Here is a 23,943-nt window from a genome sequence, read left to right on the forward strand (position 1 = left end):
ATGTGTTTGCTTGTATTGATAATAAAACTATAATGCAATGTTTTCAGAATATGAAAACTCATCGTGGACAATTGTAGTTTGTATATATGTGTTTTTTTATTGGTTATGAATTATACTTGTCATTTCATTTTTATGGGTCTATTTTTTAACCAGTGTCAACACCCGAAAGGAAAATTCCTGAATCCGCCCCTATTACCACTTCAAAAATTCACTGTATATCTATATATAGTTTTGGTAGTTGTTGAAACTTATTGGATATCTCTATCAACTAGTTAGTTAGTTATTACAACTTAAGATTTCAGGCTTTGGTATTTTAATTTTTTTAGGTTAAAATGTTCACCAAATTAATTCACGAATGTTGAAACAAAAATAATATCAAGAAAAATCAATGACAAAAAAAAAATATGGGTTAATCATTCTTAAACAATTAAATAAAGTTGTGGACTCAAATTATGAGTCTGCAAGGTTGGAGGAAAAAAAAAAAATTTGAGTCCCGAAAGTACATGAATAGTTATATTTTAAAAGGAAGAAATTTGAGTTTAGTCCTAACATGGTTGGAGATGGCCTAACACCCATTAGTTTCTATTTGTTCGATATATCATTGGTATCAATGACTTTCTTATCTTTTGGAGAATTACATGGCAAGCTTTATAATAATAATATAAAAAAAATATGGAAGACATTTTGCTCTCGTAAAAGGCCCCAAAAAAAAAAAAAAAAAAAAAAAAAATTGTACTGGTTAACAAAAGAATAAAAATCTATAGGGTATAGAAGAAAACCTGTAGTTGAGAAGGAAAATGGTATCTCATTTTAAAATTGATTTGATGTGGACGGCCAATTGTTTTCCATTAAACAGAATACAACTTGCGACGAATAATCTTTGGCTACCATAATTCCTTCGTTGATAAATTACATGCCATTTTATTCTTTATTGCGCATTTTCATTCTCTTGACATAAGATATTTCGTTGGATTTTGATTCAAAGCATACCGGGAAAATGGGTTAGGATTAGGATTATACCACTAGGTCAGAGGTTCACATATTTCCAATGTAACCAAAAGACGAGCTAAGCTAATCAAAAAATTATATGCAAAATCCTTCGTTTTCTTCCTTTTCTTTTTCATCCAAATCTTGACATCCATGGATAGTCATAATTCACACAATTTTACCTTATAATGTCATCTACATATTTTATTCAAGGAGTGCTTGTAACTTGGTTGCATTAATCACTCGGAAGCAATAAATTTTGAATTCCATATATAAAAAATAACTACAAACTGTATTTTTACAAACCTCACGAGGAATTCCATCCCTAGAATACAATGATTTCAATCTCATGCCGTTTCAACAGTCCTCTCAAACCTATAAAGTGGAGATCCCTCGGGAAAAAAAATTGCAGCTACAAGACAATAATAATTACTATAAAATACAAGCAATCATGTACATTTGTAGACAAGCTCCAAAGCTCTCCTTTTTTACTTCTCAATGCCCTGCTGCAGATACTGTATCAAGTCGTAGCCAGCAGTTGTCCATTTGTTGTAGGCATCTGTGCATACATGGATCATAAAATTGGCTGCCTCACGCTCACTCATCTCGGGATGAAATCTCTTACGAAGATTTCCAATCGGATCTCCCCTACTGAAGCAAGGCAGTCCACTGTCTAGCATTAACGAAACTGTGTTGATGATCCCATCCATGTATCGGCGGGCAGCAAGGTAACCCTTAACGCACAAGCTGTGGACATATTATACAGAACAGAACATGATTTTAAAATTTTGGCGGAATAAAAATTTCAATGTAAAAAGATTACCCAGAAACATAGGAAGGAGGCTCTTACTACCTCACAAATTGGTTCCAGGTGTCACTCTTCATAACCCCAGAAGGATCTAGCAATTGTGTCATCTCATGGCTAAGCTTAAAGTGTGCACTTTCAAAGCGCATGTTTCCACCCGGTGAAGTTTCCAAGATGAAACCAAAATCAATATGAACAAGCCTTCCAACGCTGCATTGTCAGGCATGTTGAGATCAGTTTTAAATCAAGTATTGTATAATCTTATATGCTTCAATCCAAGTACTAGCATTTGGAGATGGCTTATCATGCATAAGGGGTTAGAAGATTAGTTTTTAGTTTGCCACGTTGTCATAGTTGTGGCGTGCCTTGTATATTGATTCACATAGTGCTTACTAACTCATATATTGACAAAAAGAAAAACGTTATGGAAGAAAAGAAAGGATAGATCAAATTCCTACTTGTCAAACAGAAGATTCCCATTGTGTCGATCCTTTGGTTGAAGTAAAAGGCTGGCAACGGCATAACCGGCACTGCTAATGATGAAGTTTTCACGTGCAGCTTCAAAGCTGGGAGAGCCAACAGGGCCGTAGTCCTGTTGAAAAATCTCATACAAACCACCATCAGTGGTTTCACCCATCTGGCTTCTGCTCCGTGTATTAGGTACAACCTGCAAGACAAAATATATTGAGAAAACAACCAAATATGCACGTACTACTATGGTCAGAAAAAAAAAACAAAGAAAAAAACCAAGGGATTTCTTTCCACTAAGTAGATTACAAAAGATTTTAAAAAATAAATTAAAAAAACATGTTGTACCCCATCAAGTCCCTCATACCCCCAAGGGCCCTTGGACATAATCAATGTAGTTCCGAAAATTTTACTTTGATGACTCATAAAACCTTTCATTTTGAATTGTTTTCTCCCAATACCGGAGTCTTAAACTATGCCAAAGAATTAGACAAAGACAGAAGTCAAATGTTGCCCGAAGCTTCATAGATGTACATTAAAGATTTGTCCATTCAGGGGATGCCTTGTCCCTAGTTTTCTCTCCTGTATTTGTTAAAATCTGTGGTCCTCATCAAAATTAAAATAAAAAAATGTAGCCTGAAGCTTGCCTAGCATGTAAGGTGCTGAGAAGAAATGTTAAATGTCTATTGCTTATATGGTATCCTGGAGATTAAAGAATAAGATCTCAGCATAAGAACCCGCAAAGTAGCACATATGCAAAGCATGCATGCATTTGCGGACACGTGCACATGCATGAACCTAGTAATTGGGTTGAAAGAGATTCAAACCTCAATAATTCCTCTCTCCGGGCCAGTTGGGAGTACACCATATGGAAATAAATAAAGATTAATTCCAACTGATTCAAATATGTCTCTCAGAAGGGAAATCACTTGAAGAGCAAGAACATCCTGGCGACAATCATCTCCAACCTTGAAGAAAAGGAGCTCAGTTAAGCCATGAATGAAGAAAAAAATTCCTGGTGTCAAATTTTCATAGTAATAAATAAGAGATCACGACATTCAAATCAGGAAAACTAAAGTTGTTTGCACCATGTAACTTATTTATTCCTTTATAATAATAAAAAGTTAATGAAAAGGTTAAAGAAAGGGCTGGGGAGCAGGTTGGTTGATTTTCATCAAGGGGTAATGAAAATGGATCTTCTGTGGACCATAGGTGGTTTTGAACAAAATACCTTTTATGGGTCTAATCAATTTGAAATGTAAGTGGGTAAGCTTACCTTGAAAATACAAGCTTGAGGTTTTACATCATTATGGTCCCCATTCCGATCAATAACATTAAATGTTATCATTATAGGAACTTTTGCTGCAGATTGCAAGGGTATTCCACTATCTACCTGAATACCCCTGACAAGCTTGTTAGGAGCAGTTGGCAAATAGAGATCCTCTCCCTCAAGTTCAATTTTCTCCAACTCTCTGGTAAAGCACATTGCCTATTAGCTTCAACGGCATACACATAGATGCATACATAGAGACATAAATATATGCATGCATGTGCTTATGTGTATGCATGTTTTTAAACTATCTACGTTTGCAAGCATCAAAACCCTTTTTTTTTTTTTTAAAGGAAACATCAACAGATTACAAGCATACCTCCGGATACCAGCTCGACGTTCTTCCTTTGGAAGTGGAAAGAGTACACCAGAAATAGATGTAACCTTGTCAAAGAAATCAAATTCTCTTCGAAACACGTCAAGTGCCTTGGGAGTGAAACCATCAATAATATGCTGTCTGACGAGAGGCAACAATTCTTGAAAGGAACTATTCTGAAATGACAGCATCAATAAATACAAGTTATTAAGCAACGAATGATCGAGAAACCCAGACTATGCGAATGCATGCATATATCTATTTTAATATAGTAGCTTTTGTAGTAGTCATACAACAATAATGCAAACATATCTAATTCTACCCATATATGACCAGGTATGGATACCGAATGGAAGTACAATCTTCTGGTGATGCAATAGGTGTTTGATAATGGACTAGGCAGTTTTCTTTTCTATCGGTTAAAAATGATAACACCACATAAGCAAACTAGTACACAAATTTCTTATGCCACAACTACGCACACTGAACCTGACTTAAAATTATTGGGTGAGGCTTCCAACTAGAGTATAAGCCCAGAATGAAAAAGTTTAATCTAAGTCATGACATTACCCAAAAACACATCTCAACAACATGTAATCAACAACACTTGCACTATTTGAATACCATAGAAAGTTATTAAAAGAAATAATACAAACCTTTTAATGAAAAATTTCAGCTTCTATAAGCAATAAAATTATCATTGCACATGTTTTTAAAAATTCGCTTGCAGATACGTAGTATACAACAGCATGCAGCATACTGGTTAGCCTCTTATTTTATATATCTTTATAATATAACTCTATTTATCACGTATTGTATAGACTTAACAATGCAATGCTAAATTCGTTTTCAACACAATGCCAACCAACAGACTCGAGGTTAGACATGAAGGAATAAGCAGATATTAGTTATCAACTTTCTATATAAAATCAAAATGTATGGCATCCAAAAAAAAAAAATTTGAAGAAACAAGGCCAGTCCCAATTCCCAGATTCTAGTCAGACCTTCACAGGGACAGCATCTTTTCCTGATTCTGGAACAAACGTCTCACCCTGCCATTTTTTAACACACAATCAAATTCTCAAAGATAAAAATACTTTCGTGTGTGTGAGTAAGTGAGAGAGAGAGAGAGAGAGAGAGAGAGAATCAGGCTTCACCTGTAAGTGCCATATTAAAATATGGGCAAATATATCACTTCTTTGAGTTGCTCTAAGCAGATATCCTTCTACTAACCTCTGCAAAACAATTTAAGTATAAATCAGATACATAAAGAAATACTTTCAAAAGACAGAGTATGTGGAACAATGTTAAACGGGTTTGCAACTCCAGAAATATGGTCAAATTAAGGATCCTCAAACGAGGTGCTACTATCCTCAAATATTCAATCAGTCTGGGTTACAGAACTGCGGTTGCACCAACTATCCCCAAATATTCATATAGAAACTAAATAGAGATAAATAGCATAAGCATATAATTACATATATATAAGTATAAAGAAACTTATAACTATAATTAAAAATAAAAGATAATGTAAAAGATATGACCTCAAATCTGATTTCAATTTCTACTTTCAAATAATTTAATTTGTGTTTTGTATTTAATAATACAATATTATTTTTGGAAAATATGTATGCATGAATAAACAAATTACATGCACGTTTTCACAGATGAGACTGATGGATGAGGAGGTTCTTTATTTATTTAACTAGAAGTGCATACTCTGAGGATTTTTCATCAGAATCCTGGCCAGAATTTGGTCACACATTCTTGACAATGTGTTCAACATACCATCACTAATAACAAAGTTTTTCTGCAAGTTAGACATATATCAAGATATTCAACTTTGTGGTTGGGAGATGCCAACACTTTATTGGACCAGTACTCATTTCACCCATTAGAAACTCCTCCACATTGTATTTGAAATAACAGTTTTATTCATTTTCTGTAATCTAAAATATAAAATATGCAACAACCAGATTAAAGTTTTCAGAAATTGTGATATGTTTATTTAAAATAAACCAAACTTAAAAAAGAAAAAACTCAATCGGGACTAGTGAGGACCACTGAAGTTCACCCCAATATGAAGTGAAAGTTATAGATATTATTCTTCAAACAATCAAAACGAATCCTATACTTGGGAGTTTTAGTAGGAGTTTATAGTATGAGATTGAGAATTCAAGGATTCTAAAATTTGATTGGGAATTTAACAAGAATGAAGAACGGGATACAATAAAGTAAAAACTGAGCTTTAACTAATGCAATTCAATCCCATTCCTAATATAACACTGAATGAAAACAAATGTAGCTAAAGGAATTAACATTGACCAGTTCCATTAACTCACCTCTTCATCATATCGCAAAGCCTGCACTAGCTGTGGCATGAAGAAAGTTACTCGTTCAGGAGGATAAGACTCCAGAACCCTAAGAACATATGCCATGACACGAGGATGCCCCTTATATGCAGGGGTAAGAAACTCAAGAGCTTGTGTGATTGAGCAAGCAGCCCAGTGTGGCAACTGTTGCAAAAGCGCAGAGTTTTCATCAACTGCTTTTGGGGTAACAAAATATGGCAATGCTTCAGGAATGGATCGGATATCCAGTATATGTGACTGCGAAATAACCGAGTTCGATCAAGATGTATTAATGTATAAAGATCCCAGGAGTAACAAATGGTAATAAGGTTGATATCAACATAAAATTTATAACAAATTTACATTTCAATACTTTTTGAAAAGAAACAAGAACGCTTGCTAAAAATGAGGTATAAAGGCAAAGTTATTATAACTGGATATGGCCAACCTGCTGATTGTATTTAACCATTCAATACAAAATATAGAGATTTTCTGGACTGCAAAACATTGGGCTGGTAATAGTGGTTTCAACTAAATGGGGGTGTTTTGCTCCTTTTTACAAAGCTGTTTGAACAGCACAATGCAGGCATGCAGACACGTCTGTCTAATAGGAAACTTGTAAACATGTATATACATTATTACATATGCATAAACATAGCAACAGATAACTACTGCTAAAATATTGCAAAGTACCCCTTCCTCCTACAACTTAAGAACACATTTATACACCCGTAGCAACAGATTATTAATACCAAAACATGTTAACAAGTGACTAAGAGTTATAAAAATAGCCATGGAGGATGCCGTTAGGTCATAAACTGAATTTAAACCATAAACTACGAATTGCTCAGCTAATTAACAGTATTTTCTTGACAATTTGTGGCATCCGCCGATCTGAAAAGATGCAAGCATGCTAATCATAGAGAAGTCTAACGTCCCACTTATAAACAAGATGACAACAAACTTCTCACATATCACAAGTGTTTAAGACACTCAAACAATTTTACTTGCTCATCTCGATAAGCCAAACCCAAACTTTACAATTCGTACTCTCCCTATTACAGACAGACATACCTGAACCAGCTGGGTTACTTCAGCCTTCAAGAATGTGTTTGTTGGGAACCGCGAGGCCAAGGATAAAGCAATTCGAGGATCAACAGCAAAGGCAGTCCTAGCATGCTCAACCCATTTCTCTGAACTAATTTTTTGCTTAGAAGAAGCACTCTCCCTGAGAGTAAGAGTAAAACACAATTCAAAAGAAATAAGTTAAAATTCACATGGAACCATGGGTATTGAGAAAAGGTTCTAACAACTTTACAATGTGATGAATATATATATGTAAATAAAAATTACTTCGTATTAGTGGGTTGCGACCAAACTTCAAGCCTGTCAGCCTCATGCTGGCATAGCATCAAAAGTAACTGCTTCCGTTTTTCTCTTCCTGCAGCATAGTTCTCCATCTGACCCCAGACAGGGTGATATTGATCGTTCTGCAAGTAGTAAGTGACTTTATGGATATATTGCAAAAAACAAACCTTACGGTGTCCAGTAATAGGAAAACAAAAAACAAAATAAGAACGTGTATTAGACATCATCTTCATGCAGAAAAAAACCATTGGAATGTACACTGCAAACATGGTTATCTTACCGCATCAACCAAAGTGGTCCCATTTTCTCGTCCCCTCCCTTTCAAATCAGATTGGACTGCTGCCTCTACTCGCTCATTCGAAAGGTAGTGGACAAATAAAGAGACAGATTGAGCTTCACTCTGGGAAAAATTCATATAGTTTGTGTCATACCATTCAGGCTCGTATGCAAACCAACCCAGAGAGGTCCTGTAGCATGCATCAAGAGAAACTTTCAACCAAATTGGGAACTGTACATGTATTCAACTTGAACAAAAATTATTCAAAACCTTACTGGCTTGACACCCTTTTATATGAGAAATTTCATATCATTATTTGGCAGAGAAAATATACCAAAAACTAAAGTATTAAAACTACGAACGCCATAAAATAGGGTATTTCCCATCCATTCTTGCAGCCAAATTTCCTAATAAAGACCAACAATATAAATTTCACAAACTCGGTGACTACATTCAGTCATAAAGCTCCAAAACTATAAAAATAAAAAATAAGAACAAGAAATCAACCACATACAACTAAAATAACAAGTGCGACAACAAATTCTGCAACGAATACAAATGAACAAAGTTGCAGTCATGTAGGACTTTGGCAGAGCAGCGAGCATAGCATATAAAGAAATACAAGCTCCTACATCAACCTTCAATATATTGGCATACCTACTGATACTTAACTAGAACATATTACAACATGCTACATAACAAGTACATATTACGCAAAGGCAAGTAACTCCACTACAAAACAAGTACACATTACAACATGCAAGCCAAGGTGCACTCATATGGTTGATGAAGTGCAAATAAATCTAATAATGCCCAATAAAATTGACAGTAAAAGACATAATTGCAGTAACCTATAAATCCGGTCTTCCAGTAACTGAAGCCCTGTTTTAAAGTTCTGCAAATTGCGCTGGGATTGGCAGGAGCAGAACTTGAGCCCAAGAAGCATGACAGTGAAAAAAGTACCAGTAGCTGCAGGGTGGTGTGAAAAATTCCAGGGAAGCTTTGTCATCCCTTGTAACATTCGTCCAAGGAGCAAGAGTTGCTCAACACTGTTGTGTCGAACTACCTATACAGCCAATCAATATGCAGAGAATATATAGGTCAGCACACATAAACCAGTTAAGAACCACAAGTTGCAACATAAAATAAATGAGAGCCATTTTCCTAAAATTAATTTCTTTTCTTTGAGGATGCATGCTCCAACAGTTGGAAAATCAAAAATAAATAAATAACAAAACGTTTAAAACAAGAAGAATGACACATACACCCCATACACCATAGTTATAAATAGTTTCCTAGTATCAATGTCTTTTAGAGTTGTTAAAGTTGCCAATAAAGAGCAAATTTAATTCCCAAACACAGTAACACAAACTAACTTAAGAGGTGAATAGTTACTTCAAAATAGTTATTATTTACTCGTGCATGCAATGAATACAATTCCTAACCTCAAAGCGGTCAATGAAAAATCCAAGCCATAATCTATGAGCCATTATTTGCTCAACAGGATCAATTTCAGGCTCTGCTTCTGGCTCTCCAGGAGAAAGGTGAGGCCTTAATTTTGCAGCAGGCCCAGAATATTTCACATCCGAAGCAAAGATACCACGTTTTGTATCAATGGTCCATAACCATGCATCAACAAGCTCCGCAAGGACTAGAGATCCCAATTCAGGCGCAGCAGACACTAACCAAGTCCAAACAAAAACACCAGTTTCCATTGCATCGGGCGTGGAAATGTAAGCAGGACACCAACAGAGAAGACGGAGAAGTTGGGAGAAGCCCTCTACATTTGATTTTGAATTAGAGCCCTGGAAAGCAAAAACAAAAAACAAAACTAACAAATCAGAGAAAGGAACATGACGCCTTAGGAATAAGCATGCAAGAATGAAGAGAAATAACATGACGCGTTAAAAATTGAGCATGCAATAATGTAGAGAACTAACAAATATTTACCAGATTTGACAGCAGTAAAGCAGTTGCCTGGGAACAAGTCTTGCGAAATTGAGACTTGTCCGCTTCCACACCTTTCTCTGCAGCATTAACAAATTGCTGTAGTAAACGCACAAACTTTGTGAGCAATATCCCATTGAATTGATCATCCTCAGCTTGTGTCTGTTGAGGAAATGCTCCGGAGATCAACCTTTGAAGGCCAACACCAAGCCCAAATCCAGTTGGAGTGGTGCCAGATTGAAATCCACCAATGCTATTATACAAGCTTCTCATGCCAGCAATTTCTCCTGCATGGTTGCACTTCACAGTTGCACTGACTATACCAGTACTGAGCACCTCCAAATTGAATGCTTCTGTTAATTTTAAGTTTGCTCCTGATGCTGCAGCTGCAGCAGCCATTACTGCGGGAATATTTGCTGTTTGTATGCCATTCCAGCAATCAGTTTTACCTGTGCCAATCCGTATCTCCGATAAAAGAGAAACCACATCAGTTGTATGCTGTGCTCTTTGCCATGTGTTTGCTTTACAAAGCTTTTCCTGCAGTATGCAAATAGAAGAAAGGAGCAATCAGACCCAAAAATAACCAACATGAAAAATTAGGTCTAGGAGATCTTTGGTAACCAAAATTATGAGCAGAATTTTAAAAACTCGACACATAACAGATTTATGTTCATTTGAGAACATTCCAATGTTTAACATTTAAATTTTAGCTTGTTTGATACTGTCTAACAATTCAGCACATGACAAAAATTATTGAATATATTTAGTATAGCTGAATGCTGAAAAGAGTGATATCCAGCTCCTTCCATCCTTTGGCATCACACCAGAGCTTTCCTGGAATTAATCCAAGAGGTGTCTTGGACTCACTCCAATTAGTGCAACACAACCCACAACCACCACTATCACCATTACCATTGTTATCCTGACTATCACTCGTAACATTATATTTCTGGTTGTAATACATAATAATTTAATTAAGAAAAATCTGGTGTTTGTTTGCTACCATCCTCAATCTACGTACAAGTATCATATATGCCTTTCCACATAAAGGATTACACTTTAAGCTTCTTGGGTTGTACATTAGGAAGTTATTTATTCACCAAAATATACTAGTTCGTTTCTTTAAAAAATTATGTTGACTATATTCTCTATTTTTCCATTTTTAGAAGAAGCACAATTGTATTAAGAATAAGCACAAAGTACAATGCAGTGGACCAATAAGTTTCAGGTTGAGTACATCCAGCACTTGTATTCAGCTCTTAAAAGTCAGTATGTAAAATTCAAAGATCAGTTTTCAGTACTTAATTTCTAGTTTCAACAAACAGCACCTAAAAGGATTTGTAGATACATTAACTTACGTTGCTGAACTACGCATGTACAAGTTGTATACAACAGTAATAAAGAACGCATAACATCTTAAGAATAGAATATTCTAAAGCATGTACTTAATTGAAGTCACTGTTGATCAAAAGAGATAAGAAGTGACTGTTGGATAAGATAGCAAACTGTTCACTACCCATATGTTCCAACCCTCAAAGCAAAACAACTGTCATTCAGAGGGGGTTCTCACTGATTAAAATGATATCATTTAGCAATATTGGACAGGCATACCACATGAATGCTCACGCATTTGACAATCAGAATATACTTATACTGACTTCATACATAGAAAGTATAGTAGTCAACCTGTAGGAGACCCTGGCTAGAGCAAGGAGCATATGAAAGTGATTTGATGATCCACTCTCGAACAATCTTTTGGTACAAAGAACGAACTGTCACCACCCAACCAGGATCATTGACAACAGTAGAAGACAAATCATTATGAATTGAAAATAGCAGGGAATCAACACAAGATGAATTCCACAAGACCTGCATTCATGCCAATTGAGTTTTTTTCAACTTTATTAGGCAAGTTCAATGACAATGAGAACTGGGAAACAATGAGATAAATGAGTAATTTTTCCAATACAATCCTACCTGTGGAAACCTATCTTTAAGCTGGCTCAGCAAGATCACAGCAACATCCCGAATGTGTTCCTCTCTATGTGACATACTTTTGATGAGAAAGCAAGCATGGGCAGAAAGAGTTGACTCCCTAACCTCAGCTTCATTTCCTGTTTCAGATATCCGATCTTCCTGAACCCAGATCAAAGCAGCAGTGATGTTGACATGGCAGGCACATGCACGCGGAATAGGAGCAGTAAAACAAACATTGTACTAGAACAAAATTGTAAACTGCACTTCTAATAATTTACATTGTTATTTAAGGTGCTATTTATTTTGCATGAAAAATGTATCCAACAATATTAAATAATTCACATTCAGACAAGAAGAAATAAATATAAACTGAAGCTATCTCAACCAAGGGCTTCAGTTTCGGTCGGTACTCCAAAAGTAGAAAAATATACGACGACGGAAACATGATATAAAACATATATATTACTGAAAGTTCTGCAAACTTCAAAACCAACCAATTGCATTAATGTTACGCATAAGCTTTGAAAAATAGTATCGTTCTTAATCAAAATTTGCATTTAAGGTGGGAAAAAGTTGGAGTTATTCTCGGTGCTCCACTAATAAGACTCTGAATCTTAAATACAATATGTAAAATTTTCTCTGTTCCATTCCATGTTGTGTATGCTTTATAACAATATAAGAAACCTTGAGAATGCGAGATAAATTTTATTAATGAAAACAGCAGAGACATGGCAGCTGCAACATCTGTTTTCGCAACATTTGAATTTCAAATCACAATTATGGAATATTGACTAGAAAATGCAAGGAACCCTAGGATTGAAATTGTACCGAAATTTTATCGAAATTTCCACTGAATGATCTCTAAAATCTCCCAATTTTATCAGATATTGTACCGAAATACCACAATTGTCAATATTACCAAAATATCTCTGCAATTTCGGAGAAATCCCGTAAAGATATTGCTCCCCCCTCCTCTCCATGTTATGGATATTTTGGTAATATCAAAGATATTTAAAACCTTGATCTCATAAACACGTTCAATGCAACATATAACATCCCCTGGATGATGAATGGCGTCTACATGAAAAGAGCAAAAAAAAAAAGGAATATTTTCAGAAGTTTTATGAAAGAACAAAGCCTTACCAGCCATGACACTGCTGTTTCAAAAGCCCTATGCACAGTTGCCATTAAACATTGGAAGACAGCAGGCACAAGATTTGGAGTTTTTAGGTATTCAAATACGCAACTGAATGCACTTCTAGAGGTAGCTAAACTAGTGCCACCATTGAGGATCCCACCATTGCTGCTGAATCGTATGATTTCCAAGAAAGCTACAGCAAGAAGATAGGTAGCCTTCACACCTACAAAGCATTGGCAAGTAATGCTTTAATGCTTGTAGAAAGAGTGACTTCTAGCAAAGTCAAAGGAGCGTTTTCTTTCTTATATCAAAAGCAAAGACGAGATTTGTGGACAATTAATGAATACAGAGAATGCGTCTTTACTTCACCAGTAAGCACTAGTACAAATAATTAAATAACCTGATATAGTGTTCATTGATGCAACGTCGACTCTCCCACCTAGAGCAGTAGAAAGAGCAGCTCTTTGGGTTACAGCAACTTTCTCATTCCCACTTCCTCGACGACTGTCAGGATTGTGAAGAGCATTGAGTTCCAACTCATCTTCAAGCCATTTCACTGAGCTAACAACCTGAAAGAGAGATATTATCATGTTAAAACTTCAGATACAAACAATCACTTTCAAGTGCATAAATATATGCAATCATCCAGAGTTGGCAAGAAGTTGAATTCAATAAAGCTGCGAAAAACAAAAGTAGTAAACACTGGGGATAATCAGTCCCACCTGACACAGAATCCCCTGAAGCTATACCTGTCTAAGCATCATAGAGTATGCATTCAAATTGAACAACAAACATGAGAGAGATGCAAGAAGAAATTTTTTATTTATTTTAGGTGGATTCACTGGTATATTGAAGGAGAGATTTTCTTGATTTAGAGATGGAGACATAGATATAGATAGAGACTGAGCGACAGAGAGAGTGGCCTATGTATGAAGAGTCATGTCCTTGTGAGAAAATTCTGAGAGTGTTGTCTGTGCCTCCTATATTGTAATCGTTCTTCTCAGAGCAACAAAAATTTAGTTTTATTATGTGGATTCTCTTTTACCTAAAAAATGGTTGTCCAAATATATTTGCTTCAGTTGTGTTGTGTGTAGTTGGAACCATTCAGAAAATTGATTCATACACATGGCTATGGAGCGTCAAACATCTAACAACATGACATTGAAGATTCACTATCTTACATTATGTAGTGTACACTTCGTAGGTTTTTGTAACTCTAGAATAATAATTTAAAAAGAAAAACTTCAATTTGGGAACATATCCTCACCAAAGGAAGAAAAGAAAACATTTGAAGCAACTATATTCAGTATAGAAAATTTAAAAACCAAATTTAATTGCCAAAGAAAATTTCCATGTTAAGGAGACCACAGGGGCATACTCAATTTTAAATTACAGTACAAGCATCTACCCACAAAATGAGTTCCTGTTTACAACAGAACCAGAGCCAATTCCCATACAATGGATGTTGTCAGTGTGTGTGAGGGAAACACAGAGAAAGAGATAGACAGACAGTCAGACAGAGATTATTATCATCCCAACAATATACAAAAATAAATCTAACATGTGAAAGTGCAGATAGCAAGTCCATAATTATTTTCACAGCACAAAATCAAAGCGAACCCTAACGACTGTATGAATTAACATCATGTAAAAGAGAATAAGGCAAGAACACTTAATAAAAATCTTACAAGTGGAGGAGTTCCTTGAGCAATTCGCTGAACAGCAGAAGACCACTGTGCATTCCACATGTATGGTCCACCCACAGCTTGAAGAGGAATTGTGCCCATGCTTCCCACACTATTCAGTGTAGTGGAAAATGGTTTTGCAGAGTGTTGAGTATTCTGTATGGGAGGTGCTAAGCCAAAAAGAGCAACATAGAACCACAAGTTGCGAAATAACTTTAGAAGTGAAGGCTCCACATCTACAGAAGGATCAAAATCAGAACATATTTCAGCTACAGCGGGAAGTAGCGGCCCCAAAAAATCTGCTCCACTCCTGCAATAGTTAGATATCAGATAAAAAATTTGAAACACAAAATGCAATGAGAAATGTTGATAAGTATCAGAAAACCAAAACCTCAGGGTGCATAAGTTTTCATGAATTAAATGAAAGTTATATGAAAAACACAACGACATGCAATCAGAAGATATTATTTGAAAGAATTCTACCTTCCACTTTTGGATTCAGCAGCCAGCCCTACATCTGAGCATAAAGACAGCAGACGGTGACGATAGTCTGAACGCAATTTAGGATTCGTAAGACCACTAGCTATCAGAAGGAATCCTGCAGGAAGAGTCTAGAATGTGATTGAACCAGTGAGAATCCATTTCATAGATATCAAGTCAAGCAATCAACAGTATCATGTGTAATTCATATGCTAGACATTATACGGACCTCAACACGTTCTGTTGTGGCTTCCTGTGGCACAGTTTTGCTTTCAGCAGATCCTAAACTTGAAAGTTTACTTAAGTAACTCCTTGTCATTAGAACAACAGTCTCACGATAGGACTTCTCAAAACCTAAACTTGCCATGCGTGATACAGCATCAAGGAGCTGTAGTAAAGTAGAAGAAATAATTGAGAACCCATATAATTAATCAATAGCTAACTTCTTACTGGATCTTGATCAGTGTTAATCAAACCTACTTGGTAAAGATGTTTAAAGAAAAACCTAAATAAGAAAATCCATGCCGAAAGGCAAAGTTACCATACCCGGAGTCGCAATAAACTAGGACTTGAAGCATCACCCTCTTCTAAGCTTTCAATAAATAGAGGTAATATCATGTCTACGACTTCAGGCTTCTTAACGGCAACATTCAGATCGGCTAGCAAGCGTATAACATTAAGCTGCACAACAGGAACTGCCTCTTTGTCTTTATCTTCCTGAAATTAGCAAGATGATAAAAGAATGCAATGAGATTAAGTCAAGCTAGATACACAGGAAAAGTTGAGGGAAATCATTACTAAAAGGGCATCATGGTTTGGCATACTAAGAAAATGCAGTGCGTCAATCTTTCGGATAGAACAGAAGGTTTTGTGATAAGCTAAACTCTTCCTCACAGAAAGTACAAACAAGAAAGGGAGAGAAACCATAATTTCATCAAAAAGTATATATTATAAGAAAAATTCTTACAGTTATTCTCACGAAAGCACGTTTGCACATAGTATATACAGATAAAAGTTATAACAAAGGCAAACACTACAACTTCAGATATATGTATATGTACAAGCGTGCATTAAACAAGTAAATCTGTTATTTGTTAGTTAGTAACTGGTACAAAACAACCAACCTGTTCTTCATAGTCATTTCGTTCACGAATACTTGTAGCTAATCCCATTATGAATGTGTCAACTGGAGCTCGCTCCTTGGTCCAACAAGATTCAATTATCTCACAACTTGTCTTCATCACACTCTCAAACATCGCTCCCTGGCTGCTTGCCCAAGTATCGGCCTGTTAAAATCACATTGTAGAAAAAGCAAAAGTAAATAAAATAAACTTCCTTCCACACTTTAGAACTGATATGCAAGTTTTAGCACCATAAAAAATATGTACCTGTGCGCATACAGTTAACACAACGGGTTTGAGGCGGATGAGCAAAATACGCAGTGCCTGGCCACCACGCTTGACTGCAATCTGTGCGAGCCCAGATAGCAAAGAACTAAAGAGCTCTTCACAAACTCTCATCTTCCTCCACACAGAGAGCAAACAAGCTTCAGCAGCATCCATTAACAATGCCAGAGTCTCATGTGCCAACTTCTTGGCTGATTTCACATCAGTTTCATAGCAAGCAACGCAACTAAGAGTCAACTTGGCAGCAGCTTGATAAACTGACAGCTTCATATTGATTCTGGCTTTTAAAAGCGCCCCATGTTCATTCCAATCCTTCTTTCTAATCTGCCCACATGCAACCAACGACACGAAAATCTCTTTCTTACATCTCCATTTTGCTCAAATAAACTCGATTTCTAGATTCTCACATAGACAACACTCTAAAGCAGTAGCTATTCATTTGCAACAACAATAAATTCAAAATGGTCACATTAAAAACCTTACCTTTAGAAACACTGACATAGACTGTAGTTGCCTCTTGGCAATAAACCTGACGTGCTCCAAAAGCCCAGAATCAATGCGGACTTTATCTAAAATATGAGCAACCAATTTAAAAGCAATCTCTTGCTTCTCCAAATTCTCCACAGACTCTTCCTCGAATGAAGAAACTTGCTGCCTAAGCATCATAGCTCCACCTCCTTCACTGAGACCAAAAGTCAGACCCAATTGATCAACACCACTCTTCCACACAATGCTGCTCCCATTCACCATCACCGACCCCCTCGATGATACACTACCTGATGAACCCGTCACATTACTCGCCTCGTTTCTGGGGCTGGAACTCTCATTGGCCTGGTAATGATTGCCATTCAACGGCGAGCTCTGCGCCGACGAGGTCTCTGAGTTCGCGGCAATTCGTCTCGGTGTAACCGGGGACTGAACCACGGGACCGGAGGCCGCAAACTGATCCATAAACATTGTAATCAACTTCTCTGCATCCGATGGCAAAATTGGAGGGAAATTTTCTGACAGAGCCATGAGAAAAGCCCTGGAAATCCCTGAATCTTCGCCACCATTGCTAATCGCTGTAACCACAACCTCCCCAGTGAACCCAGTGATCTCTGTAGCAAAATCCGACGACAATTCGGTGGCTTTACAGACATACCCCAAGAAATCGGAGAAGAAAGAAGCGATCGAGTCATTTCCAAACGATTGGGGCCAAAATGACCGATTGAACGAAGCGGGAACCGAGCGAAGGAACTCGAGAACCACCGATTTTGGGCGGGGATCGGCGGAATCGGGACATTTGGAGATGAAGCGAGACACGGCGAGCACGGCATTGAGCTGAGACCGGGAAACCCTAGGCGATCCACACAGAAGAAACTCCGGAGGTGGACACCGGCCACAAATCCACGAGAGCTTCTCGGCGAATTGGGTCGGGTGCTCCGCAATCAGGTCGCAGAGCTCCGTCAAAGCCTCCATTGCGATCGATTCCGAGAGAAAAAAATTCAAAAATCCAAAAGAATTTCAAAATACCACAGAATTCCAATTCCGCATAAACAATGCCAAAAAAAAGCTCCTCAGGGTTTCCGCCGCGGAGCTGGATTGGAAGCTTCCATGTCCGTACAATGCGAGGGAGAGGATGAGGAAATTAGGGTTTTTTCAGAAGCAAACAACATTTCTTGTAGTGCCCTTGTTGTATATGGTGGTGGTGGTTGCTTTCATTTTTTGTAAAAGAGGAGGGGAGAGTGTCTGGCTTCTGGCAAGGTCCGCTTTTGTTTCCGTTTTTGGGCAATTGTGCTTCCTGTGTTTTTGCTTTCTGTTTTTTCTGTGATTTCTTTTCTTTTTTTTTCTTATCTTTTCCTTTTTTCTGATTCGGTGTTTGGTTTCTTTTGCAACAGGAGCGAGTTGACCCGGTGAGTCACAGCAAGGCACGTGACGTTGACATTATATTATAGTAATTTACGGTTTCCTCCTCCACCCCTTGGTTATGTAACTAAGGTAGTACAAAGGGCAGTTTTGGTTACTTTCACGATGACATTGCTTATGTTGACTTTGACTTTTGATTTAGAGACCTCGATTGATTTATGATGGGCCACTGCTTCAAATTGTATTTAATGGGTTAATTGAGACGTTACCTGCTCCAACCCATGCACAATAATTTTTTTGGTTTTTGAATACCTAACCTACGCGCAATAATATATCAATGGCAAAATGAAGGGTCCAACTTCGAATAGTTCGAGTGGAATTCGGTTTGTTTCGGTATAAATTTATATCGTTAACTAAACCAAGTATCAATTCATTTAGTTTATTTTGATTTTCTGAGATTTTCTATTTAGGTTCGTCGATTTCCCTTTTTTTTCTCACACAAAATTTAGTTCTTATCATTGTTTTCATGCCGAAAATTAATTAGCCAAAGCACTCAGGTTATTGGATTATAATTTATAAGATACCAATTTTCAATACTACTTGTAATATTTCTATTTCTACTTAATCCAAATCAACCTAATAATGTTCTAAATTTCGATAAGAGGGTCACATGTGTAGTAAATTAATAATTTTGTATTAAATTATGATATTCGATTCGGTTCAATTTACCTATAAGTTAGGCATTTCCAAAATTTTCAATTCAAATAGGATCTTTATTTTTGTCCATTTTTGGAAGAAGGGAGGAGAGGTGTCATAAGATCATTATTTTTGTCAAAGTATAATAAATAGATATATTTTCAAACCAAACCAGATCGTTGATATGACTGGTACTCGGTTTTTTCAACTCAAATGACCCACTTCTAATTAACTTCAACTGCTCAACCCCAAGCCAAGCCTGCAGGCAGGTAACAAGTGGTGTCGTATATTGTAAACATTGTTTCTTGTCTCCTGCTTTGTATCTGTCACTTCTTTATTTAATAAAAGCTGTTTTTATCTTTTTCTTTATTTGACTAAATTAATATAAACATAATAAAATGTAATGAAATAGGCATCTATGGGCACACAAAATAAGATCTAAGCAAGTAATTAAAAGAGAAATTGTTTTAGCTAGGTGAACTACAGTCGTATATGTCTCTTAAGAACGAAAATCACTTACTTCTTTTCTCATCCCAATATTGAAAGAGGTCTCGATTTCAATCTTTTTATTTATTTAGTTTTTTGAAAAGTAGAAGGAAAACTACTTTGAGAGTAAGAACATCCTGGAGACAATCATCTACAAGGACTCCAGCCTTAAAGAAAGGGAGAGGGAGCTCAGTTAATCCATGAATGCAACAACAACAACACAAATACACTACCCCATGTTATGTATACGAAATTATATTTTTCTCTTGTTATAGTGAAGGTGGTCAGTCTCCCGAACACTTAGCTAGGCGTATTACTAAACCTCATAAATTTGTTGTGTTTCACTTAATCATCATCTTGACTACACTTTTTTTAATTTTATCTTTTCATCAATCGGTTTGAAGATTGGCAAAAGTTTAGGGAGATGGGAGGCTACCGCATCCCATTATTAAGGCATACCAAAGTCTCTTTGAGGGCTTACAGAGGAGGTCTTAGCCCCCTTTTTGGTCTTTTCATCTGTTTTGTTTGGAGCGATTAGGTGAATTAATTTCCCAACATGTTTTGCGAGTATCCTTGCTCATCTCCCACATGTATTTTACGATTTTTTTTCCAAAATAAAGAGTAATTCTGATATCTCTCCTCATCTGCCTGTCCTAGAAAAATATTAATCCAAATGGATTTGAATGGCGTTCCAATGCCTGAATAAATGATCAGTCCCTTGCATATATAACTCGATCAATTAATAAGACCTAACATTTTTTTTCTTTTCTGGAGACTTCTCACAACAGTTGCGTTCTTTCACAAAGATTGGAGTGCGGGCCTCTAGGAACCAAAAAAATGTTTTCAGAAAACTAAGATCCGGATAAATTCATCATCAAGTTTGATTGCTTTTTCACACGCAGGTCTTTGATAAGTCATAAATGTGCTAGATTGATACCCAACAGTATTCAATACTCAATCCGAAAAAGAACTAAATTTAAAAGAAACAAATTGCACTAACAAGTTGCATAGATCACCAAATTTGTAACAAGATAGCAACCTTGACCAAGATTTAAAACCAAAGAAAACAAGCACTCGGAACTACTATTGAAACAGGATTTCGACTCTCACCTTTTCGAATTTGATCGGTAGAAAGGTCCATTGGGATCGAGTTGTTTACACAGCTCAAGATAGGTGAGGAAAAGAACTCGATCCTTGGCGCCGGTTCGATGATTTTTGGTGTGCTTACAGAAATACTTCAACTGCTCAAGCGTGCAGCAACCAAGCATCTGCCCTAGCAGCAAAAACAGCCAGTTGATGGCCTTCTTTTTCTCCGCTATGATCGGTTTCCCGCTGCTCTCTTCTTGACAATGCTTGCACCTGGGAAGAACCGGCGTCGTCCATGAACGCGGTGCCCTATCACGCAGCGTGTTCTTATTCTCAGCAACAAAACTCCCAACATCAGTAAACTTCTCCTCCAGATCGTACTCCACCACGAATGACTTTTCACATCGCTTGCACTGCACGTCACCAGTGATAGTACGGATACCCCTTGACAACAAGTACTCAAGAGTGTGCACCGTGGCCCGCCTGGTGGTGGCCCACGGAAAAGGGGCAGGGACAGTCTTACTCTTTCCCTCCCGAGGAACCTGAGTAGGGTTTCGTCGGGTACGAATTGGGCGAGATGTAGAAGGCCCCCGGCCCGGCTCTTGGGAATAAACCAAGGGCATGGAGGAGGGGATGAGGGAAGGTGGTTGTTGTGTAGTCATGTAAAGAGGGTGTGAGGGTGAGAGTTGTAGAGGTTGGGGTGGAGGGTTTTGGGCCGTGAGGGTTTGCATGAACAACGACGGCATCAGCGAAGGCGGTGGTGGCGGTGGATCTACCGGGTCCGGACTTCGTCGAGGCCTTGATGGACGGTAAGGACTGAGAGAGAGAACGAGCATGTCGTCTTCGTCTTCTTCGGAGAGCATTCGTTGGTTAAGATCTTGGTTGTTGTTCTTTCTCTTGTTGTTGATTCCTTGGTCGTTGTTATTCATCTGAATTAGGGTTTGATGGGGAAGAGAAAAAGAGTAGTTGAAAGCAAGAAGGTAAAGTAAAAACAACTAAAACTGTGAAATGGGGGTTTGAACGAAGACAGGCTGAAATTTAGAGATTTGGAGATAAGACGAAACAGATTCTTATATATAGGAGGAAGGAATTGGGATTGGGTTAGAAGTCTAATTTAAATTTTGAAAGAAAAAGACTATTCAAATTCTTACTAGTATTTTATTTGGCTTACAAACGATATTTTATTTTAATCTAATCTAAACTATCGGGAGGGATTCGAACTTAAGTCTACTTTAACCAACTTGGGTTATCTCATGTCTGCTTTAAATTTAAATAGTCTTTTGGACTAAGTGTGTGTCCTTGGAAGAGTTATTTTAGACGAAAATCACTTGGTTTTGTTCACTGAACTTATCTCTTATCTCTAACGTATTCCATAATAGCCTTCATTTATTAGAAGAGGTCAAAATTTTATTGCAAAAACTAGGCAATCCTCTATAAAACATCAGATGTCGTGGAGTTCCAAAAATAATAGCTTTTATTTTGATGACCTAAGATGTGGTGGAGTTCCAAAGTCTGTCTAAAATAAGGTAGTGGCATTTGTATGTAGACAAGCTTGATCTTAGTGACGACCCAAAATTAAGTCCTAATTCTTTTTCAAATCCTGTGAATCGTGGACCTAATTGGTCATGAGCATTAATGGCACAGTGTTAGACTTGTATTATGTCTATTTTGAGCATGAAAACGTATTGATTAAGTTTGACTAATTTTTCTTCAATTTTTTCGTGAGATATGATGTTAGCCAAAATGTTCCCACCACAAATTGAACGTCAGCCAATATGACATATAAGGAGACAATTTATTAAGAAAAAATAATATGGTACTTGACACATTGTAAAAGTATCTACCAAAAAAAAAAGTATCTTATACATAGCGGTGGAGCTAGTAGTTTATCTTTCAGGACCAGTAGCCTTATATTTCAACTGATATTGTAGCAGGTGTTTAAGAGTTATTGACTCTTTCATGGAGCTTGGGAGGCTACAACCACTGCAAACCTGTATGTGGCTCCGTCCTGCTTATACATATCTTATCATTCATAAAAAATAAAAAACACTTTTTTCACATATTTTAACTTATCTTCGAATACCCTATATTTTTCTTTGAATACACCTTAATCGGGATAGTCTTCTCAAAACAACCATCATCCCAAAACTGCAAGAAACTGTCAAAATCACCCCAAATAAATTTAAAAAAAAAACTAATTAAAATTGTTAAGAGTTTTCAATTTTAACAATATGTAACAAAACATTTTGGCTGTAAAATCATTACACGCCCGAATGTCGTGTTACAATAATGTTATATACTCAAACAAAAAAATCTGGCTATATGAACACATAAAAATACCACATTTATTAGAGATTTGACCCTTGAAGTGGTACGTTCTCTTCTTTTTTTCCCCGCATTGCTCAATATAACACTAGAACAATGAGAATTTGATGCCTCGTGGAACCCTTTCTTAGGGCACACATATGTATGCATGTAACCTAATTCATCAGTTTAAGACATACGTACGTGTTAAAATTTCATCAAGGCCAATTAGGACATTCGGGTGCTGCATTATATCACGAGTCTCTTTCTTTGTTGGTACATCTAACAAAGCCCTAGAGATTATCCCGCCATCATTCTTTTTTTTTTGGCCCAAGTTACTGTCCTTGGAAGAGTTATTTGAGGAGGAAATCACTTAATTTTGTTGGTTAAACTTATCTCTTATCTCTAGTATATTATATAATAGCCTTCATTTATTGGAAGAGGTCAAAATTTTATTGCAAAATTAGGCAATTTTCTAAAGGGCATTTGCAATGATTGTTCAACAGTTCATTTCATTTCAATTCAATAGTTAAATTTAATGAACTTTTTTGACAACTATTGAACTGAATTGATGTTTGACTTGTGGTGCAATTCAATAGATTACAAATTAAAAATTATATATTTTAAATGATTGAGTAAAATAAAATAAATAAAGTTAATTACGATAAGACTTATACAATTAAAATGGTTTCAAATAGATCTTTAAAAAGAGGCCAATTTTGAATATATATATATATATATAACAGTCCCGATCTCTTGGACCACAGGGGTCCAAGAGATTTATGGTCACTCACCGTTGGATGTAAATTCAACGGTTGACTTGAATCGGGTAATAATCATTTATGTCATATTGCATTTATATATATCATTTTGAATCACTGGATTAATATCCAACGGTGGGTGACCACAATCTCTTGGACTCCTGTGGTCCAAGAGATCAGGACTGATATATATAATATTTTAAAAAAACTTTCTTTAGATTGTGACA

The 23,943-nt window shown here is 36.7% G+C and overlaps 2 protein-coding genes across 2 annotated transcripts; both read right to left on the reverse strand.

Moving 5' to 3' along the window:
- Nucleotides 1-1,233: 1,233 nt before the first annotated feature.
- Nucleotides 1,234-18,364, reverse strand: LOC117636556 (phosphatidylinositol 4-kinase alpha 1). The gene is made up of 26 exons (XM_034371099.1): nucleotides 17,019-18,364; nucleotides 16,518-16,859; nucleotides 16,254-16,415; nucleotides 15,676-15,846; nucleotides 15,359-15,517; nucleotides 15,133-15,260; nucleotides 14,653-14,959; nucleotides 13,365-13,533; nucleotides 12,970-13,187; nucleotides 11,827-11,985; nucleotides 11,536-11,718; nucleotides 9,853-10,386; nucleotides 9,348-9,707; nucleotides 8,754-8,968; nucleotides 7,906-8,092; nucleotides 7,611-7,747; nucleotides 7,332-7,485; nucleotides 6,249-6,515; nucleotides 5,064-5,141; nucleotides 4,911-4,958; nucleotides 3,910-4,082; nucleotides 3,537-3,732; nucleotides 3,088-3,228; nucleotides 2,251-2,459; nucleotides 1,841-2,002; nucleotides 1,234-1,734 (listed from the first exon to the last, which is right to left on the reverse strand). The coding sequence occupies exons 1-26, from the start codon at nucleotides 17,994-17,996 to the stop codon at nucleotides 1,476-1,478; spliced, it is 6,096 nt and encodes a 2,031-aa protein (XP_034226990.1). The 5' UTR covers nucleotides 17,997-18,364; the 3' UTR covers nucleotides 1,234-1,475.
- Nucleotides 18,365-20,671: 2,307 nt separating this feature from the next.
- Nucleotides 20,672-21,580, reverse strand: LOC117638456 (pistil-specific extensin-like protein). The gene has a single exon (XM_034373581.1). It carries the CDS (start codon nucleotides 21,578-21,580, stop codon nucleotides 20,672-20,674), a length of 909 nt encoding a protein of 302 aa, XP_034229472.1.
- Between the last annotated feature and the right edge of the window lie 2,363 nt (nucleotides 21,581-23,943).

The sequence above is a fragment of the Prunus dulcis genome, chromosome 8 (assembly GCF_902201215.1).
Source record: "Prunus dulcis chromosome 8, ALMONDv2, whole genome shotgun sequence".
NCBI classification, from domain to species: domain Eukaryota; kingdom Viridiplantae; phylum Streptophyta; class Magnoliopsida; order Rosales; family Rosaceae; genus Prunus; species Prunus dulcis.

What these genes read in the sequence shown, in the direction of transcription:
- LOC117636556 (XM_034371099.1), bottom strand. Translation starts at nt 17,996, where the DNA reads ATGGAGGCTTTGACGGAGCTCTGCGACCTGATTGCGGAGCACCCGACC. An exon ending in CTGGAAGACCGGATTTATAG is followed by an intron (nt 8,093 to 8,753) that starts GTTACTGCAATT and finishes TGCATGCTACAG; the next exon opens with GACCTCTCTGGGTTGGTTTG. An exon ending in ACCTGGAACCAATTTGTGAG is followed by an intron (nt 1,735 to 1,840) that starts GTAGTAAGAGCC and finishes ATATGTCCACAG; the next exon opens with CTTGTGCGTTAAGGGTTACC.
- LOC117638456 (XM_034373581.1), bottom strand. Translation starts at nt 21,580, where the DNA reads ATGAATAACAACGACCAAGGAATCAACAACAAGAGAAAGAACAACAAC.